General features: G+C 49.5%; 1 protein-coding gene across 1 annotated transcript in view; it reads right to left on the bottom strand.

Moving 5' to 3' along the window:
- Positions 1 to 24,043, bottom strand: part of blvrb (biliverdin reductase B) — a 49,449-nt gene that overhangs the window by 616 nt on the left and 24,790 nt on the right. The window contains exons 2-4 of the mRNA XM_070867837.1: positions 11,802 to 11,963; positions 9,840 to 9,929; positions 6,455 to 6,586 (exon numbers count right to left, since the gene is read on the bottom strand). Of these exons, the coding sequence (XP_070723938.1) occupies positions 6,455 to 6,586; positions 9,840 to 9,929; positions 11,802 to 11,963 (384 nt within the window). The remainder of the gene's footprint in view (positions 1 to 6,454; positions 6,587 to 9,839; positions 9,930 to 11,801; positions 11,964 to 24,043) is intronic.

The following is a 24,043-nucleotide window of genomic DNA, read 5'->3' as shown; positions in this document are numbered from 1 at the left end:
TCCTCCATTCCCCTCTAAGCCTTCTACCAATTACTTTAAATCCATGCCCCCCTGGCTATTGACCTCTCTACTAAGGGAAATAGGACCGTCCTATCCACTCTATCTTGGCCCCTCGTCATTTTATACACCTAAATTAAGTCTCCCCTCAGCCTTCTCTGTTCCAAAGGAAACAACCCCAGCCTATCCAATCTTTCCTCACAGCTAAAATTCTCCAGTCCTGGCAACATCCTCGTAAATCTCCTCTGTACCCTCTCTATGCAATCACATCTTCCTGAAATGCGGTGACCAGAACTGCATGCAGTACTCTAGCTGTGGCCTAACTAGTGTTTTATACAGTTCAAGCATAACCTCCCTGCTCTTGTATTCCATGCCTGGGCTAATAAAGGCAAGTATTCCAAATAGAGCATAAAAAATATGTAGCAGGGGCAGAGCGGGATGGGGGGGGGAGAGAGGGGAGAGGATGGTGGGGGGGGGGGGGGGGGGAACGTCCTGAGGTTGTGAAAGGTGCCTTTAAATGCAAATTCTTTCGTGAAACAGTCTTGGGGCCCGAACTTGGTGGCCTTACCGGCCACTGCCACCAGCTGCCGCCGAGTTTTTTGGGCGGTCTCCCCACGGTGACAGATTCCTCTAGGCTTCCTGCCGGCGGGAGGGGAGTACCGCCGGGAACCTCCCGCTGACGGCTTCTGGCGTGCAAGTCGCGTAAGTGTCCTCCCGCCCGCCGAGCTGCCCTATTGTTGCGTGCGGGAGTCGGTGGCAGCAGGGGGAAGGACGTGGAGGCAGGTCTAACCACAAAAGACCTGCAAAAAAAGGTTAGTGAACTTTGAATTTTTTTTTGAGTATAGGGTCCGCTGAAGGTGTTCCAGTGTTTTAAAACATTTTTTATGAAAATGTTTATTTTAGCTGTTCCTCCCGCCCTCTGCCGCCCAGATTGACGGTAAGTCATTATTTTGCTGCCGGTCGGTACTGCCATATCTTTTAGAGGAATCTTCCTGGCAAAGTACCGCCCGGTCTCTTGGCGGTCCTTTGGGTGGCCCCTGGGCGGGCCTTGGCTTTCACCAAGTTCGGTCCCATGGGGTCTAAGAGTGCAAAGTTCACCCAATTCGCCCAAAACAAGAATGCCTTTTATAAAAAAGTAAAATTTAGACCAGTTCTTGGATAACTCACTGAGACAGGTATTACACCAGTGCAATATCCTGTAACTGCCACTAGAGGTCGATAGCAGACTCTAATCCACTGTTTGCTATTGGGTTCACCACAGACTCTTGTGACACCTGGTGGCTGAAACTGGATTGTCTGGCAACCTGCAGAATCTCTCCACTTGCTTGGATGAGTGCAACTCCAACAACACGCAAGAAGCTCGACACCATCCAGGACAAAGCAGTCCGCTTCATTGACACCCCATCCCCCGCCTTCAACATTCACTCCCTCCATCACCGGCACACCGTGGCTGCAGTGTGCACCATCTACAAGATGCAATGCAGCAACTCGCCAAGGCTTCTTCAACAGCACCTCCCAAACCCGCGACCTCGACCGCCTAGAAGAACCAGGGCAGCATGCGCATGGGAACACCACCACCTCCACATTCCCCTCCAAGTCACACACCATCCTGACTTGGAAATATATCGGCCGTTCCTTCATCGTCGCTGGGTCAAACTCCTGGAACTCCCTCCCTAACAGCACTGTGGGAGCACCTTCACCACACGGACTGCAGCGGTTCAAGAAGGTGGCTCACCACCACCTTCTCGAGGGGCGATTAGGGATGGGCAATAAATGGCAGTCGTGCCAATGATGCTGATACGTCCTTACTACACAGTATAAATGCACACGAGGCCCATGCTTGAGAGGTCAGTCTGTGACCTGTCCTTTATTCCTTAGCACTCAAGTGATGAAGGTGGGTGGAGCTTCCCCTTTTATACCTGAAGATCCAGGTTAGGAGTGTCTCCCACCTAGTGGTCAGTGTTCTCACGGTGTACAACTTAGGTCAGTTTATACATGGGTTACAATGCTGGTTGAATACATGACATCACCTCCCCCCGCAAAGTTTTATTGGGATCACAGGTTGAGTCTCTCTGGTGGTTTACGCTCCCTTATAGAGCGCCTGAGTTGGGGCTCCGGTTGTTGGGCTGTCTGCTGTTTGCAGTGCCTCAGGCCTGTCCGGACTGCCCACAGTGACTGGGCTCTCCTCCCTTTGGTTCCGGTGTTCGGTCACCTGTGGTGGAGTGAACTCTATATCGTGTTCTTCCTCTGCTTCTTCGATGGGGTTGCTGAACCTCCTTTTTGTTTGATCCATATGTTTGCGGCAGATTTGTCCATTGGTAAGTTTAACTACCAGAATCCTATTTCCCTCTTTGGCTACCACAGTGCCTGCGAGCCATTTGGGCCCTGCAGCGTAGTTGAGGACAAAAACAGGATCATTTACATCAATACATTGCGCCCTCGCATTCCTGTCATGGTAGTGATATTGTGACTGGCGCCTGCTCTCGACAATTTCTTTCATGGTGGGGTGTATAAGGGATAATCGGGTTTTGAGCATCCTTTTCATTAATAGCTCTGCGGGTGGAACCCCTGTGAGCGAGTGTGGTTGTGATCTATAGGCCAACAGGAGGCGTGATAAGCGGGTTTGTAGGGAACCCCCTTGGAATCTGAGCATCCCTTGTTTGATTATCTGCACTGCTCGTTCTGCCTGGCCGTTTGAGGCCGGCTTGAACAGTGCAGTTCTAACATGGTTAATTCCATTGCCTGCCATGAAGTCCTGGAATTCAGTGCTTGTGAAGCACGGGCCATTGTCGCTGACCAAGATGTCCGGTAGACCGTGGGCGGCGAACATTGCCCGTAGACTTTCTACCGTGGGAGAGGATGTGCTTGAATTTAAAATGTCACACTCGATCCATTTGGAGTAGGCGTCTACTACAACCAAAAACATTTTCCCCATGAAAGGATCTGCGTAGTCCACATGGATGCGTGACCAAGGCTTGGCGGGCCAGGGGCTAAGGGGGGCTTCCCTGGGCGCATGGCCCAACTGGGCACACGTGTTGCACCTGCGAACACAAAGTTCCAGATCTGCGTCTATCCCTGGCCACCAAACGTGTGACCTGGCAATTGCCTTCATCGTGACAATGCCCGGGTGCCCATTGTGGAGTTCTCTGATGAACACCTCTCTGCCCATCTGGGGCATGACTACGCGGTTTCCCCACAGTAGGCAATCGGCCTGAATCGAGAGTTCATCCTTGCGCCTGTGAAATGGTTTAAATTTCTCAGGGCATGCCCTGTACGTGGCTGCCCAGTCCCCATTCAGGACATATTTCTTGACTAGAGACAATAGCGGGTCTCTATTTGTCCAGACTTTAATCTGACGGGCTGTCACGGGTGAGCCTTCGCTTCCAAAAGCTTCAACAGCCATGACCATCTCAGCACCATGCTCGGTAGCCCCCTCAGTGGTGGCTAGTGGGAGCCTGCTGAGTGCATCGGCGCAGTTTTCGGTGCCCGGTCTGTGCCGAATTGTGTAGTCATAGGCAGCTAACGTGAGTGCCCACCTCTGTATGCGGGCCGATGCGTTTGCATTTATGGCCTTGTCGTCGGCCAAAAGGGACGTTAGGGGTTTGTGATCTGTCTCCAGCTCAGATTTCCTACCAAACAGGTACTGGTGCATTTTCTTTACCGCATATACACATGCGAGCGCCTCCTTTTCTACCATCCCGTAGCCCCTTTCTGCAGACTCCTGGAGGCATAAACTACCGGCTGTAACTGACCCTTGGCATTGACATGCTGCAACACACACCCGACACCATAGGACAACGCATCGCACGTTAACACAAGTTTCTTACATGGGTCATATAGCGTTATCAGATTGTTGGAACATAACAAATTGCGTGCTCTATTAAAAGCCCTTTCTTGGCTGTCCCCCCAGACCCATTCACGACCTTTGCGTAGGAGCACGTGTAGCGGCTCTAACAGCGTGCTCAATTTGGGAAGGAAGTTACCAAAATAGTTCATGAGCCCCAGGAACGAACACAGCTCCGTCGTGTTACGGGGTCTGGGTGCTCTCTGGATTGCTTCCGTCTTGGACGCAGTAGGGCTGATCCCGTCTGCTGCTACCCTCATCCCCAGGAATTCTACCTCGAGCTAGGAAGACGCACTTCGCCTTTTTCAGTTGCAGACCTACCCGGTCCAGTCTGCGTAGCACCTCCTCCAGGTTGTGGAGGTGTTCTTCAGTATCGTAACCCGTAATGAGGATGTCGTCCTGAAAAATCACCGTCCCTGGAATCGACTTGAGGTGGCTTTCCATACTTCGTTGGAAGATCGCGGCGGCCGAGCGAATCCCAAACGGACATCTGTTGTACTCAAACAACCCCTTGTGTGTCGTGATGGTGGTCAGCTTCTTCGACTCACTCGCCAACTCCTGGGTCATGTAAGCTGAGGTCAGGTCCAATTTTGAAAAAAGTTTGGCACCGGATAGCGTCGCAAAGAGGTCCTCCGCTCTCGGTAGCGGGTACTGGTCTTGGAGTGACACCCGATTGATGGTGGCCTTGTAATCGCCACATATCCTGACCGACCCATCCGCCTTGAGCACCGGCACAATCGGGCTCGCCCAGTCACTGAATTCGACTGGCGAGATGATGCCTTTCCTCAACAGGCGGTCCAATTCGCCTTCTATCTTTTCCCGCATCACGTACGGCACCGCTCTGGCCTTGTGGTGTACTGGTCTGGCATCCGGGTTTATGTGAATCACTACCTTGGCCCCCATGAAAGTGCCAATGCCGGGTTGAAATAATGAGTCAAATTTGTCCAGGACCTGTGAGCATGATGCTCGCTCCACAGAGGAAATTGCATTGACATCGCCCCATTTCCAGTTCATGACAGCAAGCCAACTCCTCCCCAGTAGTGCGGGACCGTCCCCTGGGACAATCCAGAGTGGCAACCTGTTCTCCGAATCTTTGTGGGTCACGACTACTGTGGCGCTGCCTAGCACCGGAATGATCTGCTTTGTGTAAGTCCGTAGCTGTGCGTCAATCGGCGATAATTTTGGCCTCCTGGCCTTGGATGCCCACAACTTTTCAAACTGTTTGATACCCATCAGGGACTGGCTGGCACCCGTGTCTAACTCCATTAATACTGGGATGCCATTGAGGAGCACTTTCATCATTATCGGTGGCGTCCTGGTGTATGAACTGTATACGTGCTCCACATGAACTCGCTGAACTTTAGCTTCCAGCGATTTCCCCCAGTGTCCATTTCTGCAATTTCTGCAGGTATTTTGCTCATCTCTGCAAACTCCGGCTGAATGTATGCCTCCACGCCTCCAGCATGAGTTGCGGTTTGAAACAAAAGGTCCCTTGCCAGTCGATCATCCCTGACTGCCCCTGTTATTGTCCTTGAATGCACCATTAACAGGTGTTGATGGCCCCATTACTGGCCGCATTGTCCCTTGCAATGGCGTGAATCGCTGTTCAGCTTGCCATTGTCTCTGTCGAACTCCCCCTCTGGGTTCGACTACATGCTGGGGCATGCCTGACTGCCCTTGTCTGCCTGGAGAACTGTGTGCTGCATTAACAATGTTGAATCTCTGTCCCAACCATTCCTTAACACAGTACCTCTCGTCTGTTCTGCTAGTGGCCATGCTCGCGTGGTTTAAATCCCAGTTTCTTGTCGCCATTGATAAGTCCTTACTACACAGTATAAATGCACACGAGGCCCATGCTTGAGAGAAGGTCAGTCTGTGACCTGTCCTTTATTTCTTAGCACTCAAGTGATGAAGGTGGGTGCAGCTTCCCCTTTTATACCTGAAGGTCCAGGTTAGGAGTGTCTCCCACCTAGTGGTCAGTGTTCTCACGGTGTACAACTTAGGTCAGTTTATACATGGGTTACAATGCTGGTTGAATACATGACAGATGCCCACATCCTGAGAACAAATTTAAAAAAATATATAATCTCAGCCACCAATGGGCACCAGCGAGTCGGAGCAGATTGGTTAACGTGCTCAACATTAGTATTATCATAAAAGCTTACAACACAGAAGGAAGCCATTCGGCCCATCGTGCCTATGCTGGCTCTTTGAAAGAGCAGTCCTGCTTAGTGCCACATCCTCACTTTTTGTCCTTAACCCTGCAAGGTCCTCATCCTCAAGTATCTGTCCAACTCACTTTTAGAATGATTGATGGAATCAGCTCCCAACACCATTTCAGGTTGGGCGTTCCAGATCCCAACACCTCTCTGAGTGAAAACATTTCTCCTCATCTCCCCTCTAGACCTTTGTCAATGAATTTGAAGCAATGACCTCTGGTTATTGACACACTCGGCTGAGGGAATAATTTTTCTCCATCCATTCTTGCCAAAACCTCTCATCAGCCCCATTCTACTTCTCTGAGGTGGGAAACCAACTTAGACAGGAAACCCGCTCCATTGCGCCCAGCACCAATTCTAATCCCCATTCCCGCCATAGTAAAGAAAATCTAACCGTCAATGTGAGGTGGAAACACAGCCACATACTCCAGGCCAGACTGCTTCAGCACTTCATACATCCTCTGGTGGTCCTTGGTCACGTCCAGCAGACGTGGAGGAATCTTGGCTTCATCCCACAGCAGGAAAGCTGTAGAAATGGAAATGTCACGTCAACTGCATCTCAACAACAACAACAACTTGTATTTATATAGTGCCTTTAACGTAGTAAAATGTCCCAAGGCGCTTCACAGGAGTATGATGAGACAAAGAACTTGACAACGAGTCAGAAAAAGAAGAAATTAGGGCAGGTAACCAAAAACTTGGTCAAAGAGGTATATCTTAAGGAGCGTATTAAAGAAGGAAGGAGAGGCAGAGAGGTGGGAATTCCAGAGCTTGGGGCCCAGGCAGCTAAAGTAATGGCCACCAATGGTTGAGCGATTACAATCAGAAGTGCTCAAGAGGGCAGAATTAGAGGAGCGCAGACATCTCAGTGGATTGTGGGACTGGAGGAGATTACAGAGATAGGGAGGAGCGAGGCATTGGTGAGACTTGAAAACACAGATGAGAATTTTGAAATCGAAACGTTGCTTAACCGGGGGCCAATGTAGGTCGGCAAGCACAGGGGTGATGGGTGAGCAGGACTTGGTGCGAGTTAGGACACGGGCAGCTGAGTTTTGGATCACCTCAAGTTTACGTAGGGTAGAATGTGGAAGGCCAGCCAGGAGTGCGTTGGAATAGTCAAGTCTAGAGGTAACTATAATAAATTTGCTTCATGGGTTCTTTGCTTAAGAATTCATAGCAACACATTGCTATTAAGAACTAGTTGGCTTATTAACAAAGGTTTAACATTCACACTACACATTAGCAGTTCACTCACTAGGCTCACAACTGCATACCTCATCGTGGATGACCTAGACTCAACTGGCTGGGGTTTTATTGAGTCTTGTGAACATCACATGACCGGCTAAGCCACTCACAATGCAACAGCTCAAACAACCTGTGAGCATGCATAACAGTAACAAAGGCATAGTCGATGTATTTACTGAGGCGTCCGAACGCATGGGCCTTACGCTAAACATCCGTAAGACAAAGTGCCTCCACCAGCCTGTCCTCGCCGCACAGCACTGCCCCCCCAGTCATCAAGATCCATGGCGTGGCCCTGGACAACGTAGACCATTTCCCATACCTCGGGAGCTTCTTATCAATAAGACCAGACACTGACGACGAGATTCAACACCGCTTCCAGTGCGCCAGTGCAGCCTTTGGCCGCCTGAAGAAAAGAGTGTTTGAAGACCAGGCCCTCAAAACAGCTACCAAGCTCATGGTCTATAGGGCTGTAGTAATACTTGCCCTCCTGTATGGCTCAGAGACATGGACCATGTACAGTAGTCACCTCAAGTCACTGGAGAAATACCACCAATGATGCTTCCGCAAGATTCTACAAATCCCCTGGGAGGACAGATGCACCAACATTAGCGTCCTCGACCAGGACAACATCCCCAGCATTGAAGCACTGACCACACTTGATCAGCTCCAATGGGCAGGCCACATCGTTAGCATTCCAGACACAAGACTCCCAAAGCAAGCGCTCTACTCGGAACTCCTTCACGGCAAACGAGCCAAAGGTGGGCAGAGGAAACATTACAGGGACACCCGCAAAGCCTCACTGAAAAGGTGCAACATCCCCACTGACACCTGGGAGTCCCTGGCCAAAGATCGCCCTAAGTGGAGGAAGTGCATCTGGGAGGGCGCTGAGCACCTCGAGCCTCATCGCCGAGAGCGTGCAGAAACCAAGCGCAGGCAGCGGAAGGATTCTACAGTGCAGCATTCCCTCAGCACTGCACTGGGAGTGTCAAGTCTCTCAAGTGAATCCACAATCTTCTGATTCAGAAGTGAGAGAGCTATCCACAGAGGCACGGCTGACATAAGAACATCAGAAATAGGAGCAGGAGTCGGCCATTTGGCCCCTCGAGCCTGCTCTGCCATTCAATAACATCATGGCTGATCTGATCTTGGCCTCAACTCCACTTACCTGCCTGCTCTCCATAACTCTTGACTCCCTTATCGTTCAAAAATCTGTCTATCTCCATCTTAAATATATTCAATGTCACTTTATTCCCTTTTAATTTATAATGGATAGCATTTGATGGTGTTTTACAGAATATTGAAATGTATAAATTGGGAGTTTCCCCAGGCAGCGGAAAGAGTTTGCGGTGAACCAGTCCCACCCTCCCTTCCTCTCAACGACTATCTGTCCCACCTGTGACAGGGACTGTGGCTCTAGTACTGTTCAGCCACCTAAGGACTCATTTTGAGTGGAAGCAAGTCTTCCTCGATTCCGAGGGACTGCCTATGATGATGATGAACAAAGGCATGGATCCAACTGCATCTCTCCTCTGCCCTCACTGCAAAGGACTGGCACTGCCCGTACCCAAAGTTCACTGGATAAAGTCTCTGCCCGGTGTGGTACTGCTTTGCCTGTCTGGGGTGCTCGCTTATTCTGCCACTTTGGCTATTTGGAGCGAATCCAGCTGTACGCTCCAATGTTGACTCGGCATTGCCTCGATCGCATTGAGTAAACCCTCTTCCGGTGGGTCTTCGGGTGTTTTACTGAGATGCAGATTTCTCTGCATTTCTCCTTTGCCTCTTCGTTGAGACATTGGCCGGTCATTTCATTCTCCGTTAAATAACTTTTTAACATTTGTTCAACAGCCCGAGCTGATAGACACGGAGTGACAGCAGGGAAAACTCCCAATTTATACATTTCAATATTCTGTAAAACACCATCAAATGTTATCCATTATAAATTAAAAGGGAATAAAGTGACATTGAATATATTTAAGATGGAGATAGACAGATTTTTGAATGATAAGGGAGTCAAGAGTTATGGAGAGCAGGCAGGTAAGTGGAGTTGAGGCCAAGATCAGATCAGCCATGATGTTATTGAATGGCAGAGCAGGCTCGAGGGGCCAAATGGCCGACTCCTGCTCCTATTTTTAATGTTCTTATGTCAGCCGTGCCTCTGTGGATAGCACTCTCACTTCTGAATCAGAGGATTGTGGATTCACTTGAGAGACTTGACACTCCCAGTGCAGTGATGAGGGAATGCTGCACTGTTGGAGGTGCCGTCTTTCGGATGAGATGTTAAACCAAGGCCCCCTCTGCTCTCTCAGTTGGACGTCAAAGAACCCATGGCACTATTGGAAGAAGAGCAGTGGAGTTATCCCCGGTGCCCTGGCCAATATTTAACCCTCAATCAACATCACTGAAACAGGTTATCTGGTCATTATCTCAAGCGACGACACTTCAAAATTGGCTTTAAAGTGCTTTGGGATGTCCTGAAGTCGTAAAAGGCGCTATATAAATGCAAGTCTTTTCTTTCTTTTTAGCCGTAAACTTACTTGACATGCAGGCCACCACTTTCTTCACATTGTGGGCCTTCATCGCTTCGACAATGTTTCTGGTTCCCTCCGACATCATTGTAGTAGGGCCTGTTGGAGGCAGAAACAGACAAAGGAGGCATCAAACGACGGGTTTTGACCGCAACGCTCCAAGTTCAAGGGTCGTTTTCAGACTTCACACTCCCAGCAATCCAGGTGTGCATGAGGCTCCCCTGCCACAAGAGCAAAGCCAGTAGGCCTGAGTGCTAGGCCCAAAGGGGCTTAAACACCTTCTCCATATCTACCCTATCAAACCCTTTCATAATCTCAATGACCCTCTATCAGATCACCCCTCAGTCTTTGTAATCGAGAGAAAAAAAACCCCAGCATGTTCAATTTTTCCTGATAGTTATAACCTCTTAGCTCTGGTATTGAACCCAGATCCCAGAGCTGAAAAGCCAGAGGTTGACCCACGCCGCCCCCACTACGTATTTTTAATCCTCTCTATCCCACACGGGATACATTCCTTTATTAGCCGAGGCACAGAATACAAAAGCAGGGGAGGTTATGCTTGAATTGTATAAAACACTAGTTAGGCCACAGCTGGAGTAGTTCTGATCATTACAGGAAGGATGTGATCGCACTAGAGAGGGTACAGAGGAGATTTACGAGGATGTTGCCTGGACTGGAGAACTTTAGCTATGAGGAAAGATTGGATAGGCTGGGTTGTTTTCTTTGGAACAGAGGAGGCTGAGGAGGGACTTGATTGAGGTGTATAAAATGATGAGGGGCCTAGATAGAGTGGATAGGAAGGACCTGTTTCCCTTAGCAGAGAGGTCAATAACCAGGGGACATAGACTTAAAGTAATTGGTAGAAGGTTTAGAGGGAAGTTGAGGAGAACTTTTTTCACCCAGAGGGTGGTGGGGGTCTGGAACTCACTGCCTGAAAGGGTGGTAGAGGCTTATTTTAAAATACGTGGATGTGCTCTTGAAGTGCCACAACCTACAGGGCTACGGACCAAGAGCTGGAAAGTGGGATTAGCTTTACTTCATTTCATCCCATCAACATAACCTCCGTTCCTTTCTCCCTCATGTGTTTATCAAGGAGCTTCCCCTTGAATACATCTATACTATTCGCCTCAAGCACTCCACATGGCACCTGTAATTTGCTTCCTGGGTTCTTTGCTTAAGAATTCATAGCAACACATTGCTATTAAGAACTAGTTGGTTTATTAGCAAAGGTTTAACAATCACACTACACATTACCAGTTTAGCCACCAGGCTCACATCCGCCTGCCTCATCGTGGATCCCCCGAACCCAACTAGCTGGGGTTTTATTGGATCTCGTGAACATCATGTGACTGGCTAAGCCGCTCCCAACTCAACAGCTCTACAACTATTTTGAGTTGAACATTTAAATCAAGTACCCCCCTTTTTTAAAATGCACTAGAACCCATAAATCCAAATTAACTTGGGAAATTTATCAAATTAAATCAAAATCATGTTCCCGGGGCGGTGATGCACTCCAGTCCCTCCGGTGCCCACCTCTCGCAGAAGGCCGCGAGCGTACCGGTGGGCACGGGTTGCTCCATCTCCAGGGACACCCTGGCTCAGAGGTACCTGCAGAAGAGAGGCAGGCAGTCGGGCTGAACTATCCCCGCAACCGCCCGCTGCCTGGACCGGTTAATGGCCACCTTGGCCGTGCCCAGGAGCAGTCCTATGAGGAGGCCCTCCGACCTGCCTGCTCCCCCCCGCACCGGGTGCCTAAAGATCAGGAGGGTGGCACCGAAGTGCAACCAGAATTTGAGGAGCAGCCCCTTCAAATATTGTAAGAGGCTGCAACCTCACACATTGTACATAAACATGGAACACGGACTCCTCCAGACCATAGAAATTACAGGCATCAACAGCCCTACAAAGCTATGAGCATGCTCCCGGGTGCTCACATTACAGCAGCGAGGTCCACCTGGCAGACAGACTTACTCAGGTCGTTCCTGGTTCCCAGAACGATGATGACCCCGTCCTGACCTTTGACCGCCTTCTGGACATCTTCCTTATTCAGCACGTCACCAACGATGACCTTTACCCCTTCGCGTTCAGCTGGCAGTGTGGCCAGGTTGCGAACCAGAACGGTGACCTCGTGACCTATGAGACAATGGGAGCAGTCTTTACATGCGTGAAGTGGACAGTGATTCTGACGTGGGGAACCACAGAGACTAAGGACAATCCTTAGAATATTCTCTCCACACTTTTTCAAGATATTAAGGGGAAGAGATAGGGTAGACAGAGAGAAACTATTCCCGCTGGTTAGGGATCTAGGACTAGGGGGCAGAGTCTGAAAATTAGAGCCAGATGTTCCAGGAGTGAAATTAGGAAACACTTCTACACACAAAGAAAGAAAGACTTACATTTATATGGTGCCTTTCACAACCACCGAGTGTCTCAAAACGGTTTACAGTCAATAATGTACCTTTGGAGTGTAGTCACTGTTGTAATGTGGGTAACGCGGCAGTCAATATGAGCACAGCAAGTTCCCACAAACATCAACGTGATAATGACCCAGATAATTTGTATTTTTGATTGAGGGATAAATATCGGCCCCAGGATATCAGGGATAACTCCCCTGCTCTTTTTCAGAATAGTGCCATGAGGATCTTTTATGTGCACTTGAGAGGGCAGACACAGGGCTTCGGTTTAACGTCTCATCCGAAAGACGGCACCTCCGACAGTACGGCACTCCCTCAGCACTGCGCTGGAGTGTCAGCCTTCATTCTTTGTGCTCAAGCCCCTGGAGTGGGACTTGAACCCACAACCTTCTGACTCAAAGGCGAGAGTGCTATCCACTGAGCCACTGACTGATAGAAGTTTGGAACTCTCTTCCGCAAATGACAACTGATGCTAGATCAGTTGTTCATTTTAAATTGGAGATTGATAAATTTTTATTAACCAAAGGTATTAAGGGATATCATCATCATAGGCAGTCCCTCGGAATCGAGGAAGACTTGCTTCCACTCTTAAAATGAGTCCTTAGATGACTGAACAGTCCAATACGAGAACCACAGTCCCTGTCACAGGTGGGACAGATAGTCGTTGAGGGTAAGGGAGGGTGGGACAGGTTTGCCGCACGTTCTTTCCGCTGCCTGCGCTTCATTTCTACACGCTCTCGGCGATGAGACTCGAGGTGTTCAGCGCCCTCCCGGATGCACTTCCTCTACTTAGGGCGGTCTTTGGTCAGGGACTCCCAGGTGCCGATGGGGATGTTGCACTTTATCAGGGAGGCTTTGATATAGAGCAAAGGCGGATTTTTGGAGTTAGGTTGTGGGTCAACCATGATCTCATTGAATGGCGGAACAGGCTTGAGGGGCTGAATGGCCTCCTCCTGTTCCTATTGGGTCCATGTCTGGCACGTTTGCACCACTCAGTAGTTCGCAGCTGGTATTACAGATTGTGTTGAGGGATTATGTACTCTACAATTTAACCCCTGGCTAACCATCTCTTTGTAACTGCAGCTACTGAGGGGTCAGATATCAGTTTCATTGAACTGTGTTCTAACCCTTCTGTTTAATTTTGGTTGCTGATTTTCTACCCACATCTCCTAAAAATGCAGAATCTGGATATGGAAAATGGGCGTTAGTCTCAAGACAGTCGGCAGTGTTTTCGAGAGGCCAACGGTGTTGCAGGGCAGGCAGCAGCATCTCCGAGCAGTTGGACAGTATCGTGAACCAGTTCACAGTGTCTAGGACCAGTTGACAGTGTCTGGGACCAGTTGACAGTGCCTTGGACTAGTTGACAGTGTCTAGGACCAGTTGACAGTGTCTTGGACCAGTTGACAGTGCCTTGGACCAGTTGACAGTGCCTTGGACCAGTTGACACTGCCTTGGACCAGTTGGCAGTGCCTTGGACCAGTTGACAGTGTCTTGGACCAGTTGTCCATGTCTTCGACCAGTTGACAGTGTCTTGGACCAGTTGTCAGTGTCCTAGACCAGTTGACAGTGCCTTGGACCAGTTGTCAGTGTCTTGGACCAGTTGACAGTGCCCTGGACCAGTTGACAGTGCCCTGGACCAGTTGACAGTGTCTACGACCAGTTGACAGTGTCTAGGACCAGTTGTCAGTGTCTTGGACCAGTTGTCAGTGTCCTGGACCAGTTGACTGTGTCTAGGGCCAGTTGACAGTGTCTTGGACCAGTTGTCCGTGTCTTCGACCAATTGACAGTACCTTGGACCAATTGACAGTGTCTACGGCCAGTTGACAGTGTCCTGGACCAGCTGACAGTGCCCTGGACCAGCTGACAGTGCCATTGACCAGTTGGCAGTGTCTAGAACCAGTTGCCAGTGTCCTGGACCAGTTGTCAGTGTCTTGGACCAGTTGACAGTATCTAGGACCAGTTGAAAGTATCTAGGACCAGTTGTCATTGTCTTGGACCAGTTGACAGTATCTAGGACCAGTTGAAAGTGTCCTGGACCAGTTGTCAGTGTCCTGGACCAGTTGCCAGTGTCCTGGACCAGTTTACAGTGTCTTGGACCAGTTGCCAGTGTCCTGGACCAGTTGCCAGTATCTTGGACCAGTTGACAGTGTCTTGGACCAGTTGACAGTGTCTAGGACCAGTTGTCAATGTCCCGGACTAGTTGACAGTGTCTAGGACTTGTTGTCAGTGTCCTTGACCAGTTGATAGTGTCTAGGACCAGTTGGCAGTATTTAGGACCAGTTGACAGTGTCTAGGACCAGTTGTCAAGTGTCCTGGAGCAGTTGTCAGTGTCCTCGACCAGTTGCCAGTGTCTTGGACCAGTTGTCAATGTCCAGGACTAGTTGACAGTGTCTAGGACTGGTTGTCAGTGTCCTTGACCAGTTGATAGTGTCTAGGACCAGGTGACAGTGTTTAGGACCAGTGGACAGTGTCTCGGACCAGGTGTCAGTGTCCTGGAGCAGTTGTCAGTGTCCTGGACCAGGTGTCAGTGCCCTGGACCTGTTGACAGTATCTAGGACCAGTTGATAGTGTCTAGGACCAGTTGACTGTGTCTAGGACCAGTTGACAGTATCTAGGACCAGTTGTCATTATCTTGGAGCAGTTGACAGTATCTAGGACCAGTTGAAAGTGTCCTGGACCACTTTGCAGTGTCTAGGACCAGTTGTCAGTGTCCTGGACCAGTTGTCAGTGTCCTGGACCAGTTGCCATTGTCTTGGACCAGTCAACAGTGTCTTGGACCAGTCGACAGTGTCCTGGACCAGTTGCCAGTGTCTTGGACCAGTTGACAGTGTCTTGGACCAGTTGACAGTGTCTAGGACCAATTGTCAGTGTCCTGGACCAGTTGCCAGTGTCTTGAACCAGTTGCCAGTGTCCTGGACCAGTTGATAGTGTCTAGGAGCAGTTGACAGTGTCTAGGAGCAGTTGACAGTGTCTAGGACCAGTTGTCTGTGTCTAGGGCCAGTTGACAGTGTCCTGGACCAGTTGTCAATAGCCTGGACCAGTTGACAGTGTCGAGCACCAGTTGCCAGTGTCTTGGACCAGTTGACAGTATCTAGGACCAGTTGAAAGTGTCCTGGACCAGTTGTCAGTGTCTAGGACCAGTTGTCAGTGTCCTGGACCAGTTGTCAGTGTCCTGGACCAGTTGCCAGTGTCTTGGACCAGTTTACAGTGTCTTGGACCAGTTGCCAGTGTCTTGGACCAGTTGCAAATGTCTTGGACCAGTTGACAGTGTCTTGGACCAGTTGTCAGTGTCCTGGACCAGTTGCCAGTGTCCTGGACTAGTTGCCAGTGTCATGGACCAGTTGTCAGTGTCCTGGACCAGTTCCCAGTGTCTTGAACCAGTTGTCAATGTCCTTGACCAGTTGCCAGTGTCTTGGACCAGTTGACAGTGTTTAGAAACATAGAAACATAGAAAATAGGTGCAGGAGCAGGCCATTCAGCCCTTCTAGCCTGCACCGCCATTCAATGAGTTCATGGCTGAACATGAAACTTCAGTACCCACTTCCTGCTTTCACGCCATACCCCTTGATCCCCCGAGTAGTAAGGACTTCATCTAACTCCCTTTTGAATATATTTAGTGAATTGGCCTCAACTACTTCCTGTGGTAGAGAATTCCACAGGTTCACCACTCTGGGTGAAGAAGTTTCTCCTTATCTCGGTCCTAAATGGCTTACCCCTTATCCTTAGACTGTGACCCCTGGTTCTGGACTTCCCCAACATTGGGAACATTCTTCCTGCATCCAACCTGTCCAAACCCGTCAGAATTTTAAACGTTTCTATGAGGTCCCCTCTCACTCTTCTGAACTCCAGTGAATACAAGCCCAGTTGATCCAGTCTTTCTTGATAGGTCAGTCCCACCATCCCGGGAATCAGTCTGGTGAATCTTCGCTGCACTCCCTCAATAGCAAGAATGTCCTTCCTCAAGTTAGGAGACCAAAACTGTACACAATACTCCAGGTGTGGCCTCACCAAGGCCCTGTACAACTGTAGCAACACCTCCCTGCCCCTGTACTCAAATCCCCTCGCTATGAAGGCCAACATGCCATTTGCTTTCTTAACCGCCTGCTGTACCTACATGCCAACCTTCAATGACTGATGTACCATGACACCCAAGTCTCGTTGCACCTTCCCTTTTCCTAATCTGTCACCATTCAGATAATAGTCTGTCTCTCTGTTTTTACCACCAAAGTGGATAACCTCACATTTATCCACATTCTACTTCATCTGCCACGCATTTGCCCACTCACCTAACCTATCCAAGTCACTCTGTAGCCTCATAGCATCCTCCTCGCAGCTCACACTGCCACCCAACTTAGTGTCATCCGCAAATTTGGAGATACTACATTTAATCCCCTCGTCTAAATCATTAATGTACAATGTAAACAGCTGGGGGCCCAGCACAGAACCCTGCGGTATCCCACTAGTCACTGCCTGCCATTCCGAAAAGTACCCATTTACTCCTACTCTTTGCTTCCTGTCTGACAACCAGTTCTCAATCCACGTCAGCACACTACCCCCAATCCCATGTGCTTTAACTTTGCATATTAATCTCCTGTGTGGGACCTTGTCGAAAGCCTTCTGAAAGTCCAAATATACCACATCAACTGGTACTCCTTTGTCCACTTTATTGGAAACATCCTCAAAAAATTCCAGAAGATTTGTCAAGCATGATCTCCCTTTCACAAATCCATGCTGACTTGGACCTATCATGTCACCATTTTCCAAATGCGCTGCTATGACATCCTTAATAATTGATTCCATCATTTTACCCACTACTGAGGTCAGGCTGACCGGTCTATAATTCCCTGCTTTCTCTCTCCCTCCTTTTTTAAAAAGTGGGGTTACATTGGCTACCCTCCACTTGATAGGAACTGATCCAGAGTCAATGGAATGTTGGAAAATGACTGTCAATGCATCCGCTATTTCCAAGGCCACCTCCTAAAGTACTCTGGGATGCAGTCCATCAGGCCCTGGGGATTTATCGGCCTTCAATCCCATCAATTTCCCCAACACAATTTCCCGACTAATAAAGATTTCCCTCAGTTCCTCCTCCTTAATAGACCCTCTGACCACTTTTATATCCGGAAGGTTGTTTGTGTCCTCCTTAGTGAATACTGAACCAAAGTACTTGTTCAATTGGTCTGCCATTTCTTTGTTCCCCGTTATGACTTCCCCTGATTCTGACTGCAGGGGACCTACGTTTGTCTTTACTAACCTTTTTCTCTTTACATACCTATAGAAACTTTTGCAATCCGCCTTAATGTTCCCTGCAAGCTTCTTCTCGTACTCCATTTTCCCTGTCCTAATCAAACCCTTTGTCCTCCTCTGCTGAGTTCTAAATTTCTCCCAGTCCCCAGGTTCGCTGCTATTTCTGGCCAATTTGTATGCCATTTCCTTGGCTTTAATACTATCCCTGATTTCCCTAGATAGCCACGGTTGAGCCACCTTCCCTTTTTTATTTTTACGCCAGACAGGAATGTACAATTGTTGTAATTCATCCATGCGGTCTCTAAATGTCTGCCATTGCCCATCCACAGTCAACCCCTTAAGTATCATTAGCCAATCTATCTTAGCCAATTCATGCCTCATACCTTCAAAGTTACCCTTCTTTAAGTTCTGGACCATGGTCTCTGAATTAACTGATTCATTCTCCATCCTAATGCAGAATTCCACCATATTATGGTCACTCTTCCCCAAGGGGCCTCGCACAATGAGATTGCTAATTAATCCTCTCTCATTACACAACACCCAGTCTAAGATGGCCTCCCCCTAGTTGGTTCCTCGACATATTGGTCTAGAAAACCATCCCTTATGCATTCCAGGAAATCCTCCTCCACCGTATTGCTTCCAGTTTGGCTAGCCCAATCTATGTGCATATTAAAGTCACCCATTGTAACTGCTGCACCTTTATTGCATGCACTCCTAATTTCCTGTTTGATGCCCTCCCCAACATCACTACTACTGTTTGGAGGTCTGTACACAACTCCCACTGACGATTTTTGCCCTTTAGTGTTCTGCAGCTCTACCCATATAGATTCCACATCATCCAAGCTAATGTCTTTCCTAACTATTGCATTAATCTCCTCTTTAACCAGCAATGCTACCCCACCTCCTTTTCCTTTTATTCTATCCTTCCTGAATGTTGAATACCCCTGGATGTTGAGTTCCCAGCCCTGGTCATCCTGGAGCCACGTCTCCGTAATCCCAATCACATCATATTTGTTAACATCTATTTGCACAGTTAATTCATCCACCTTATTGCGGATACTCCTTGCATTAAGACACAAAGCCTTCAGGCTTGCTTTTTTAACACCCTTTGTCCTTCTAGAATTTTGCTGTACAGTGGCCCTTTTTGTTCTTTGCCTTGGGTTTCTCTGCCCTCCACTTTTCCTCATCTCCTTTCTGTCTTTTGCTTTTGCCTCATTTTTGTCTCCCTCTGACTCCCTGTATAGGTTCGCATCCCCCTGCAATATTAGTTTAACTCCTCCCCAACAGCACTAGCAAACACTCCCCCTAGGACATTGGTTCCGGACCTGCCCAGGTGCAGACCGTCCGGTTTGTACTGGTCCCACCTCCCCCAGAACCGGTTCCAATGCCCCAAGAATTTGAATCCCTCCCTGCTGCACCACTGCTCAAGCCATGTATTCATCTGCGCTATCCTGCGATTCCTACTCTGACTAGCACGTGGCACTGGTAGCAATCCCGAGATTACTACTTTTGAGGTCCTACTTTTTAATTTAGCTCAGTGTCAGTTGTCCAGGACCAGTTGACAGTGCCTTGGACCAGTTGTCAGTTTCTAGAACCAGTTGACAGTGTCTTGGACCAGTTGACAGTGTCCAGGACCAGTTAACAGTGCCTTGGACCAGTTGACAGTGTCTCGGACTTGTTGTCTAGGGCCAGTTGTCAGTGTCCTGGACCAGTTGTCAGTGTCCTGGACCAGTTGTCAGTGTCTCGGACCAGTTGTCAGTGTCTCGGACCAGTTGTCAGTGTCTAGGACCAGTTGACAGTGTCCTGGACCAGTTGACAGTGCCTTGGACCAGTTGGCAGCCTTGGACCAATTGACAGTGTCTTGGACCAGTTGTCAGTGCCCTGGACCAGTTGACGGTTGTTTTAACCAGTTCACAATATCTAGGGCCAGTTGACAGTATCTAGGACCAGTTGCCAGTGCCCTGGACCAGTTGACAGTGCCTTGGACCAGTTGTCAGTGTCTTGGGCCAGTTGACAGTGTCTTGGGCCAGTTGACAGTGCCCTGGACCAGCTGACAGTGTCTAGGACCAGTTGATCGAGTCTAGGACCAGTTGTCAGTGTCTTGGACTAGTCGACAGTGTCGAGGACCAGTTGACAGTGCCCTAGACTAATTGACAGTGTCCTGGATCAGTTGACAGTGTCTAGGACCAGTTGCCAGTGTCTTGGACCAGTTGGCAGTGCCCTGGACCAGCTGACAGTTCCTTGGACCAGTTGACAGTGTCTAGAACCAGTTGACAGGGTCTTGGACTAATTGTCAGTGTCTAGGACCAGATGACAGTGTCCTGGATCAGTTGTCAGTGGCTTGGAAAGTTGACAGTGTCTAGGACCAGTTGCCAGTGCCTTGGACCAGTTGACAGTGCCCTGGACCAATTGACAGTGTCTTGGACGAGTTGACAGTGTCCTGGATCAGTTGTCACTGGCCTGGACCAGTTGACAGCCTTGGACCAATTGACAGTGTCTCTGACCAGTTGACAGTGCCCTGGACCAGTTGACGGGTGTTCTAACCAGTTCACGGTATCTAGGGCCAGTTGACAGTGTCTTGGACCAGTTGACAGTGCCCTGGACCAGCTGACAGTGTCTAGGTCCAGTTGATAGGGTCTAGGACCAGTTGTCAGTGTCTTGGACTAGTTGTCCGTGTCTTGGACCAATTGACAGTGCCCTGGACCAGCTGACAGTGCCATGGACCAGTTGGTAATGCCTAGAACCAGTTGACAGTGTCTTGGATCAGTTGACCGTGTCCTGGACCAGTTGTCAGTGTCTTGGACCAGTTGACAGTGCCTAGGACCAGTTGTCAGTGTCCTGGACCAGTTGCCAGTGTCTTGAACCAGTTGTCAATGTCCCGGTCTAGTTGACAGTGTCTCGGACTTGTTGTCAGTGTCCTTGACCAGTTGATAGTGTCTAGGACCAGTTGACAGTGTTTAGGACGAGTTGACAGTGTCTAAGACCAGTTGTCAAGTGTCCTGGAGCAGTTGTCAGTGTCCTGGACCAGTTGTCAGTGTCCTGGGCCTGTTGACAGTGTCTAGGACCAGTTGATAGTGTCTAGGACCATTTGTCAGTTTCTAGGACCAGTTGACAGTGCCTTGGACCAGTTGACAGTGCCTTGGACCAGTTGACAGTGAATAGGACCAGTTGACAGTGAATAGGACCAGTTGACAGTGCCTTGGACTAGTTGACAGTGTCTAGGACCAGTTGACAGTGCCTTGGACCAGTTGACACTGCCTTGGACCAGTTGACAGTGCCTTGGACCAGTTGACACTGCCTTGGACCAGTTGACACTGCCTTGGACCAGTTGGCAGTGCCTTGGATCAGTTGACAGTGTCTAGGACCAGTTGACAGTGTCTTGGACCAGTTGTCCATGTCTTCGAACAAATGACAGTGTCTTGGACCAGTTGTCAGTTTCCTAGACCAGTTGACAGTGCCTTGGACCAGTTGTCAGTGTCTTGGACCAGTTGACAGTGCCCTGGACCAGTTGACAGTGTCTAGGACCAGTTGACAGTGTCTAGGACCAGTTGTCAGTGTCTAGAACCAGTTGACAGTGTCTAGGACCAGTTGGACAGTGTCCAGGACCAGTTTTCAGTGTCCTGGACCAGTTGACAGTGTCTAGAACCAGTTGACACTGTCAAGGATTAATTGTCAGTGTCTTGGACCAGTTGTCAGTGCCCTGGACCAGTTGACGGGTGTTTTAACCAGTTCACAATATCTAGGGCCAGTTGACAGTGTCTTGGACCAGTTGTCCGTGTCTTGGACCAATTGACAGTGCGCTGGACCAATTGACAATGTCTTGGACCAGTTGACAGTGTCCTGGACCAGTTGACAGTGTCTAGGACCAGTTGACAGTGTCTTGGCCCAGTTGGCATTGCCCTGGACCAGCTGACAGTGCCTTGGACCAGTTGACAGTGTCTAGAACCAGTTGACAGTGTCTTGGACTAATTGTCAGTATCTAGGACCAGTTGACAGTGCTTTGGACCAGTTGACAGTGCCTTGGACCAGTTGACAGTGCTCTGGACTAGTTGACAGTGTCTAGGACCAGTTGGACAGCCTTGGACCAATTGACAGTGTCTCTGACCAGTTGACAGTGCCCTGGACCAGTTGACAGGTGTTATAACTAGTTCACAGTATCTAGGGTCAGTTGACAGTGTCTAGGACCAGTTGTCCGTGTCTTGGACCAATTGACAGTGCGCTGGACCAATTGACAATGTCTTGGACCAGTTGACAGTGACCTGGACCAGTTGACAGTGTCTAGGACCAGTTGCCAGTGTCTTGGACCAGTTGGCAGTGCCCTGGACCAGCTGACAGTGCCTTGGACCAGTTGGTAGTGCCTAGAACCAGTTGCCAGTGTCTTGGACCAGTTGTCAGTGTCTTGGACCAGTTGACAGTGCCTAGGGCCAGTTGTCAGTGTCTAGGACCAGTTGTCAGTGTCCTGGACCAGTTGCCAGTGTCTTGAACCAGTTATCAATGTCCCGGTCTAGTTGACAGTGTCTCGGACTTGTTGTCAGTGTCCTTGACCAGTTGATAGTGTCTAGGACCAGTTGTCGGTGTCCTGGACCAGTGGTCAGTGTCCTGGACCAGTTGTCAGTGTCCTGGACCAGTTGTCAGTGTCCTGGACCAGTTGTCAGTGTCCTGGACCAGTTGTCAAAGTCCTTGACCAGTTGTCAGTGTCTATGACCATTTGTCAGTTTCTCGGACCAGTTGACAGTGTCAAGGACCAGTCCTCAGTGTCCTGGACCAGTTGTCAGTGTCCAGGACCAGTTGACAGTGCCTTGGACCAGTTGACAGTGTCTAGAACCAGTTGACAGTGTCTCGGACCAGTTGTCAGTGTCTTGGACCAGTTGACAGTGCCCTGGACCAGCTGACAGTGTCTAGGACCAGTTGATCGAGTCTAGGACCAGTTGTCAGTGTCTTGGACTAGTCGACAGTGTCGAGGACCAGTTGACAGTGCCCTAGACTAATTGACAGTGTCCTGGATCAGTTGACAGTGTCTAGGACCAGTTGCCAGTGTCTTGGACCAGTTGGCAGTGCCCTGGACCAGCTGACAGTTCCTTGGACCAGTTGACAGTGTCTAGAACCAGTTGACAGGGTCTTGGACTAATTGTCAGTGTCTAGGACCAGATGACAGTGTCCTGGATCAGTTGTCAGTGGCTTGGAAAGTTGACAGTGTCTAGGACCAGTTGCCAGTGCCTTGGACCAGTTGACAGTGCCCTGGACCAATTGACAGTGTCTTGGACGAGTTGACAGTGTCCTGGATCAGTTGTCACTGGCCTGGACCAGTTGACAGCCTTGGACCAATTGACAGTGTCTCTGACCAGTTGACAGTGCCCTGGACCAGTTGACGGGTGTTCTAACCAGTTCACGGTATCTAGGGCCAGTTGACAGTGTCTTGGACCAGTTGACAGTGCCCTGGACCAGCTGACAGTGTCTAGGTCCAGTTGATAGGGTCTAGGACCAGTTGTCAGTGTCTTGGACTAGTTGTCCGTGTCTTGGACCAATTGACAGTGCCCTGGACCAGCTGACAGTGCCATGGACCAGTTGGTAATGCCTAGAACCAGTTGACAGTGTCTTGGATCAGTTGACCGTGTCCTGGACCAGTTGTCAGTGTCTTGGACCAGTTGACAGTGCCTAGGACCAGTTGTCAGTGTCCTGGACCAGTTGCCAGTGTCTTGAACCAGTTGTCAATGTCCCGGTCTAGTTGACAGTGTCTCGGACTTGTTGTCAGTGTCCTTGACCAGTTGATAGTGTCTAGGACCAGTTGACAGTGTTTAGGACGAGTTGACAGTGTCTAAGACCAGTTGTCAAGTGTCCTGGAGCAGTTGTCAGTGTCCTGGACCAGTTGTCAGTGTCCTGGGCCTGTTGACAGTGTCTAGGACCAGTTGATAGTGTCTAGGACCATTTGTCAGTTTCTAGGACCAGTTGACAGTGCCTTGGACCAGTTGACAGTGCCTTGGACCAGTTGACAGTGAATAGGACCAGTTGACAGTGAATAGGACCAGTTGACAGTGCCTTGGACTAGTTGACAGTGTCTAGGACCAGTTGACAGTGCCTTGGACCAGTTGACACTGCCTTGGACCAGTTGACAGTGCCTTGGACCAGTTGACACTGCCTTGGACCAGTTGACACTGCCTTGGACCAGTTGGCAGTGCCTTGGATCAGTTGACAGTGTCTAGGACCAGTTGACAGTGTCTTGGACCAGTTGTCCATGTCTTCGAACAAATGACAGTGTCTTGGACCAGTTGTCAGTTTCCTAGACCAGTTGACAGTGCCTTGGACCAGTTGTCAGTGTCTTGGACCAGTTGACAGTGCCCTGGACCAGTTGACAGTGTCTAGGACCAGTTGACAGTGTCTAGGACCAGTTGTCAGTGTCTAGAACCAGTTGACAGTGTCTAGGACCAGTTGGACAGTGTCCAGGACCAGTTTTCAGTGTCCTGGACCAGTTGACAGTGTCTAGAACCAGTTGACACTGTCAAGGATTAATTGTCAGTGTCTTGGACCAGTTGTCAGTGCCCTGGACCAGTTGAC

This window comes from Pristiophorus japonicus, chromosome 26, assembly GCF_044704955.1.
Source record: "Pristiophorus japonicus isolate sPriJap1 chromosome 26, sPriJap1.hap1, whole genome shotgun sequence".
NCBI lineage: Eukaryota > Metazoa > Chordata > Chondrichthyes > Pristiophoridae > Pristiophorus > Pristiophorus japonicus.
Note: the sequence above shows the minus strand (reverse complement) of the source record. Positions and strands in the feature narration are given on the sequence as shown.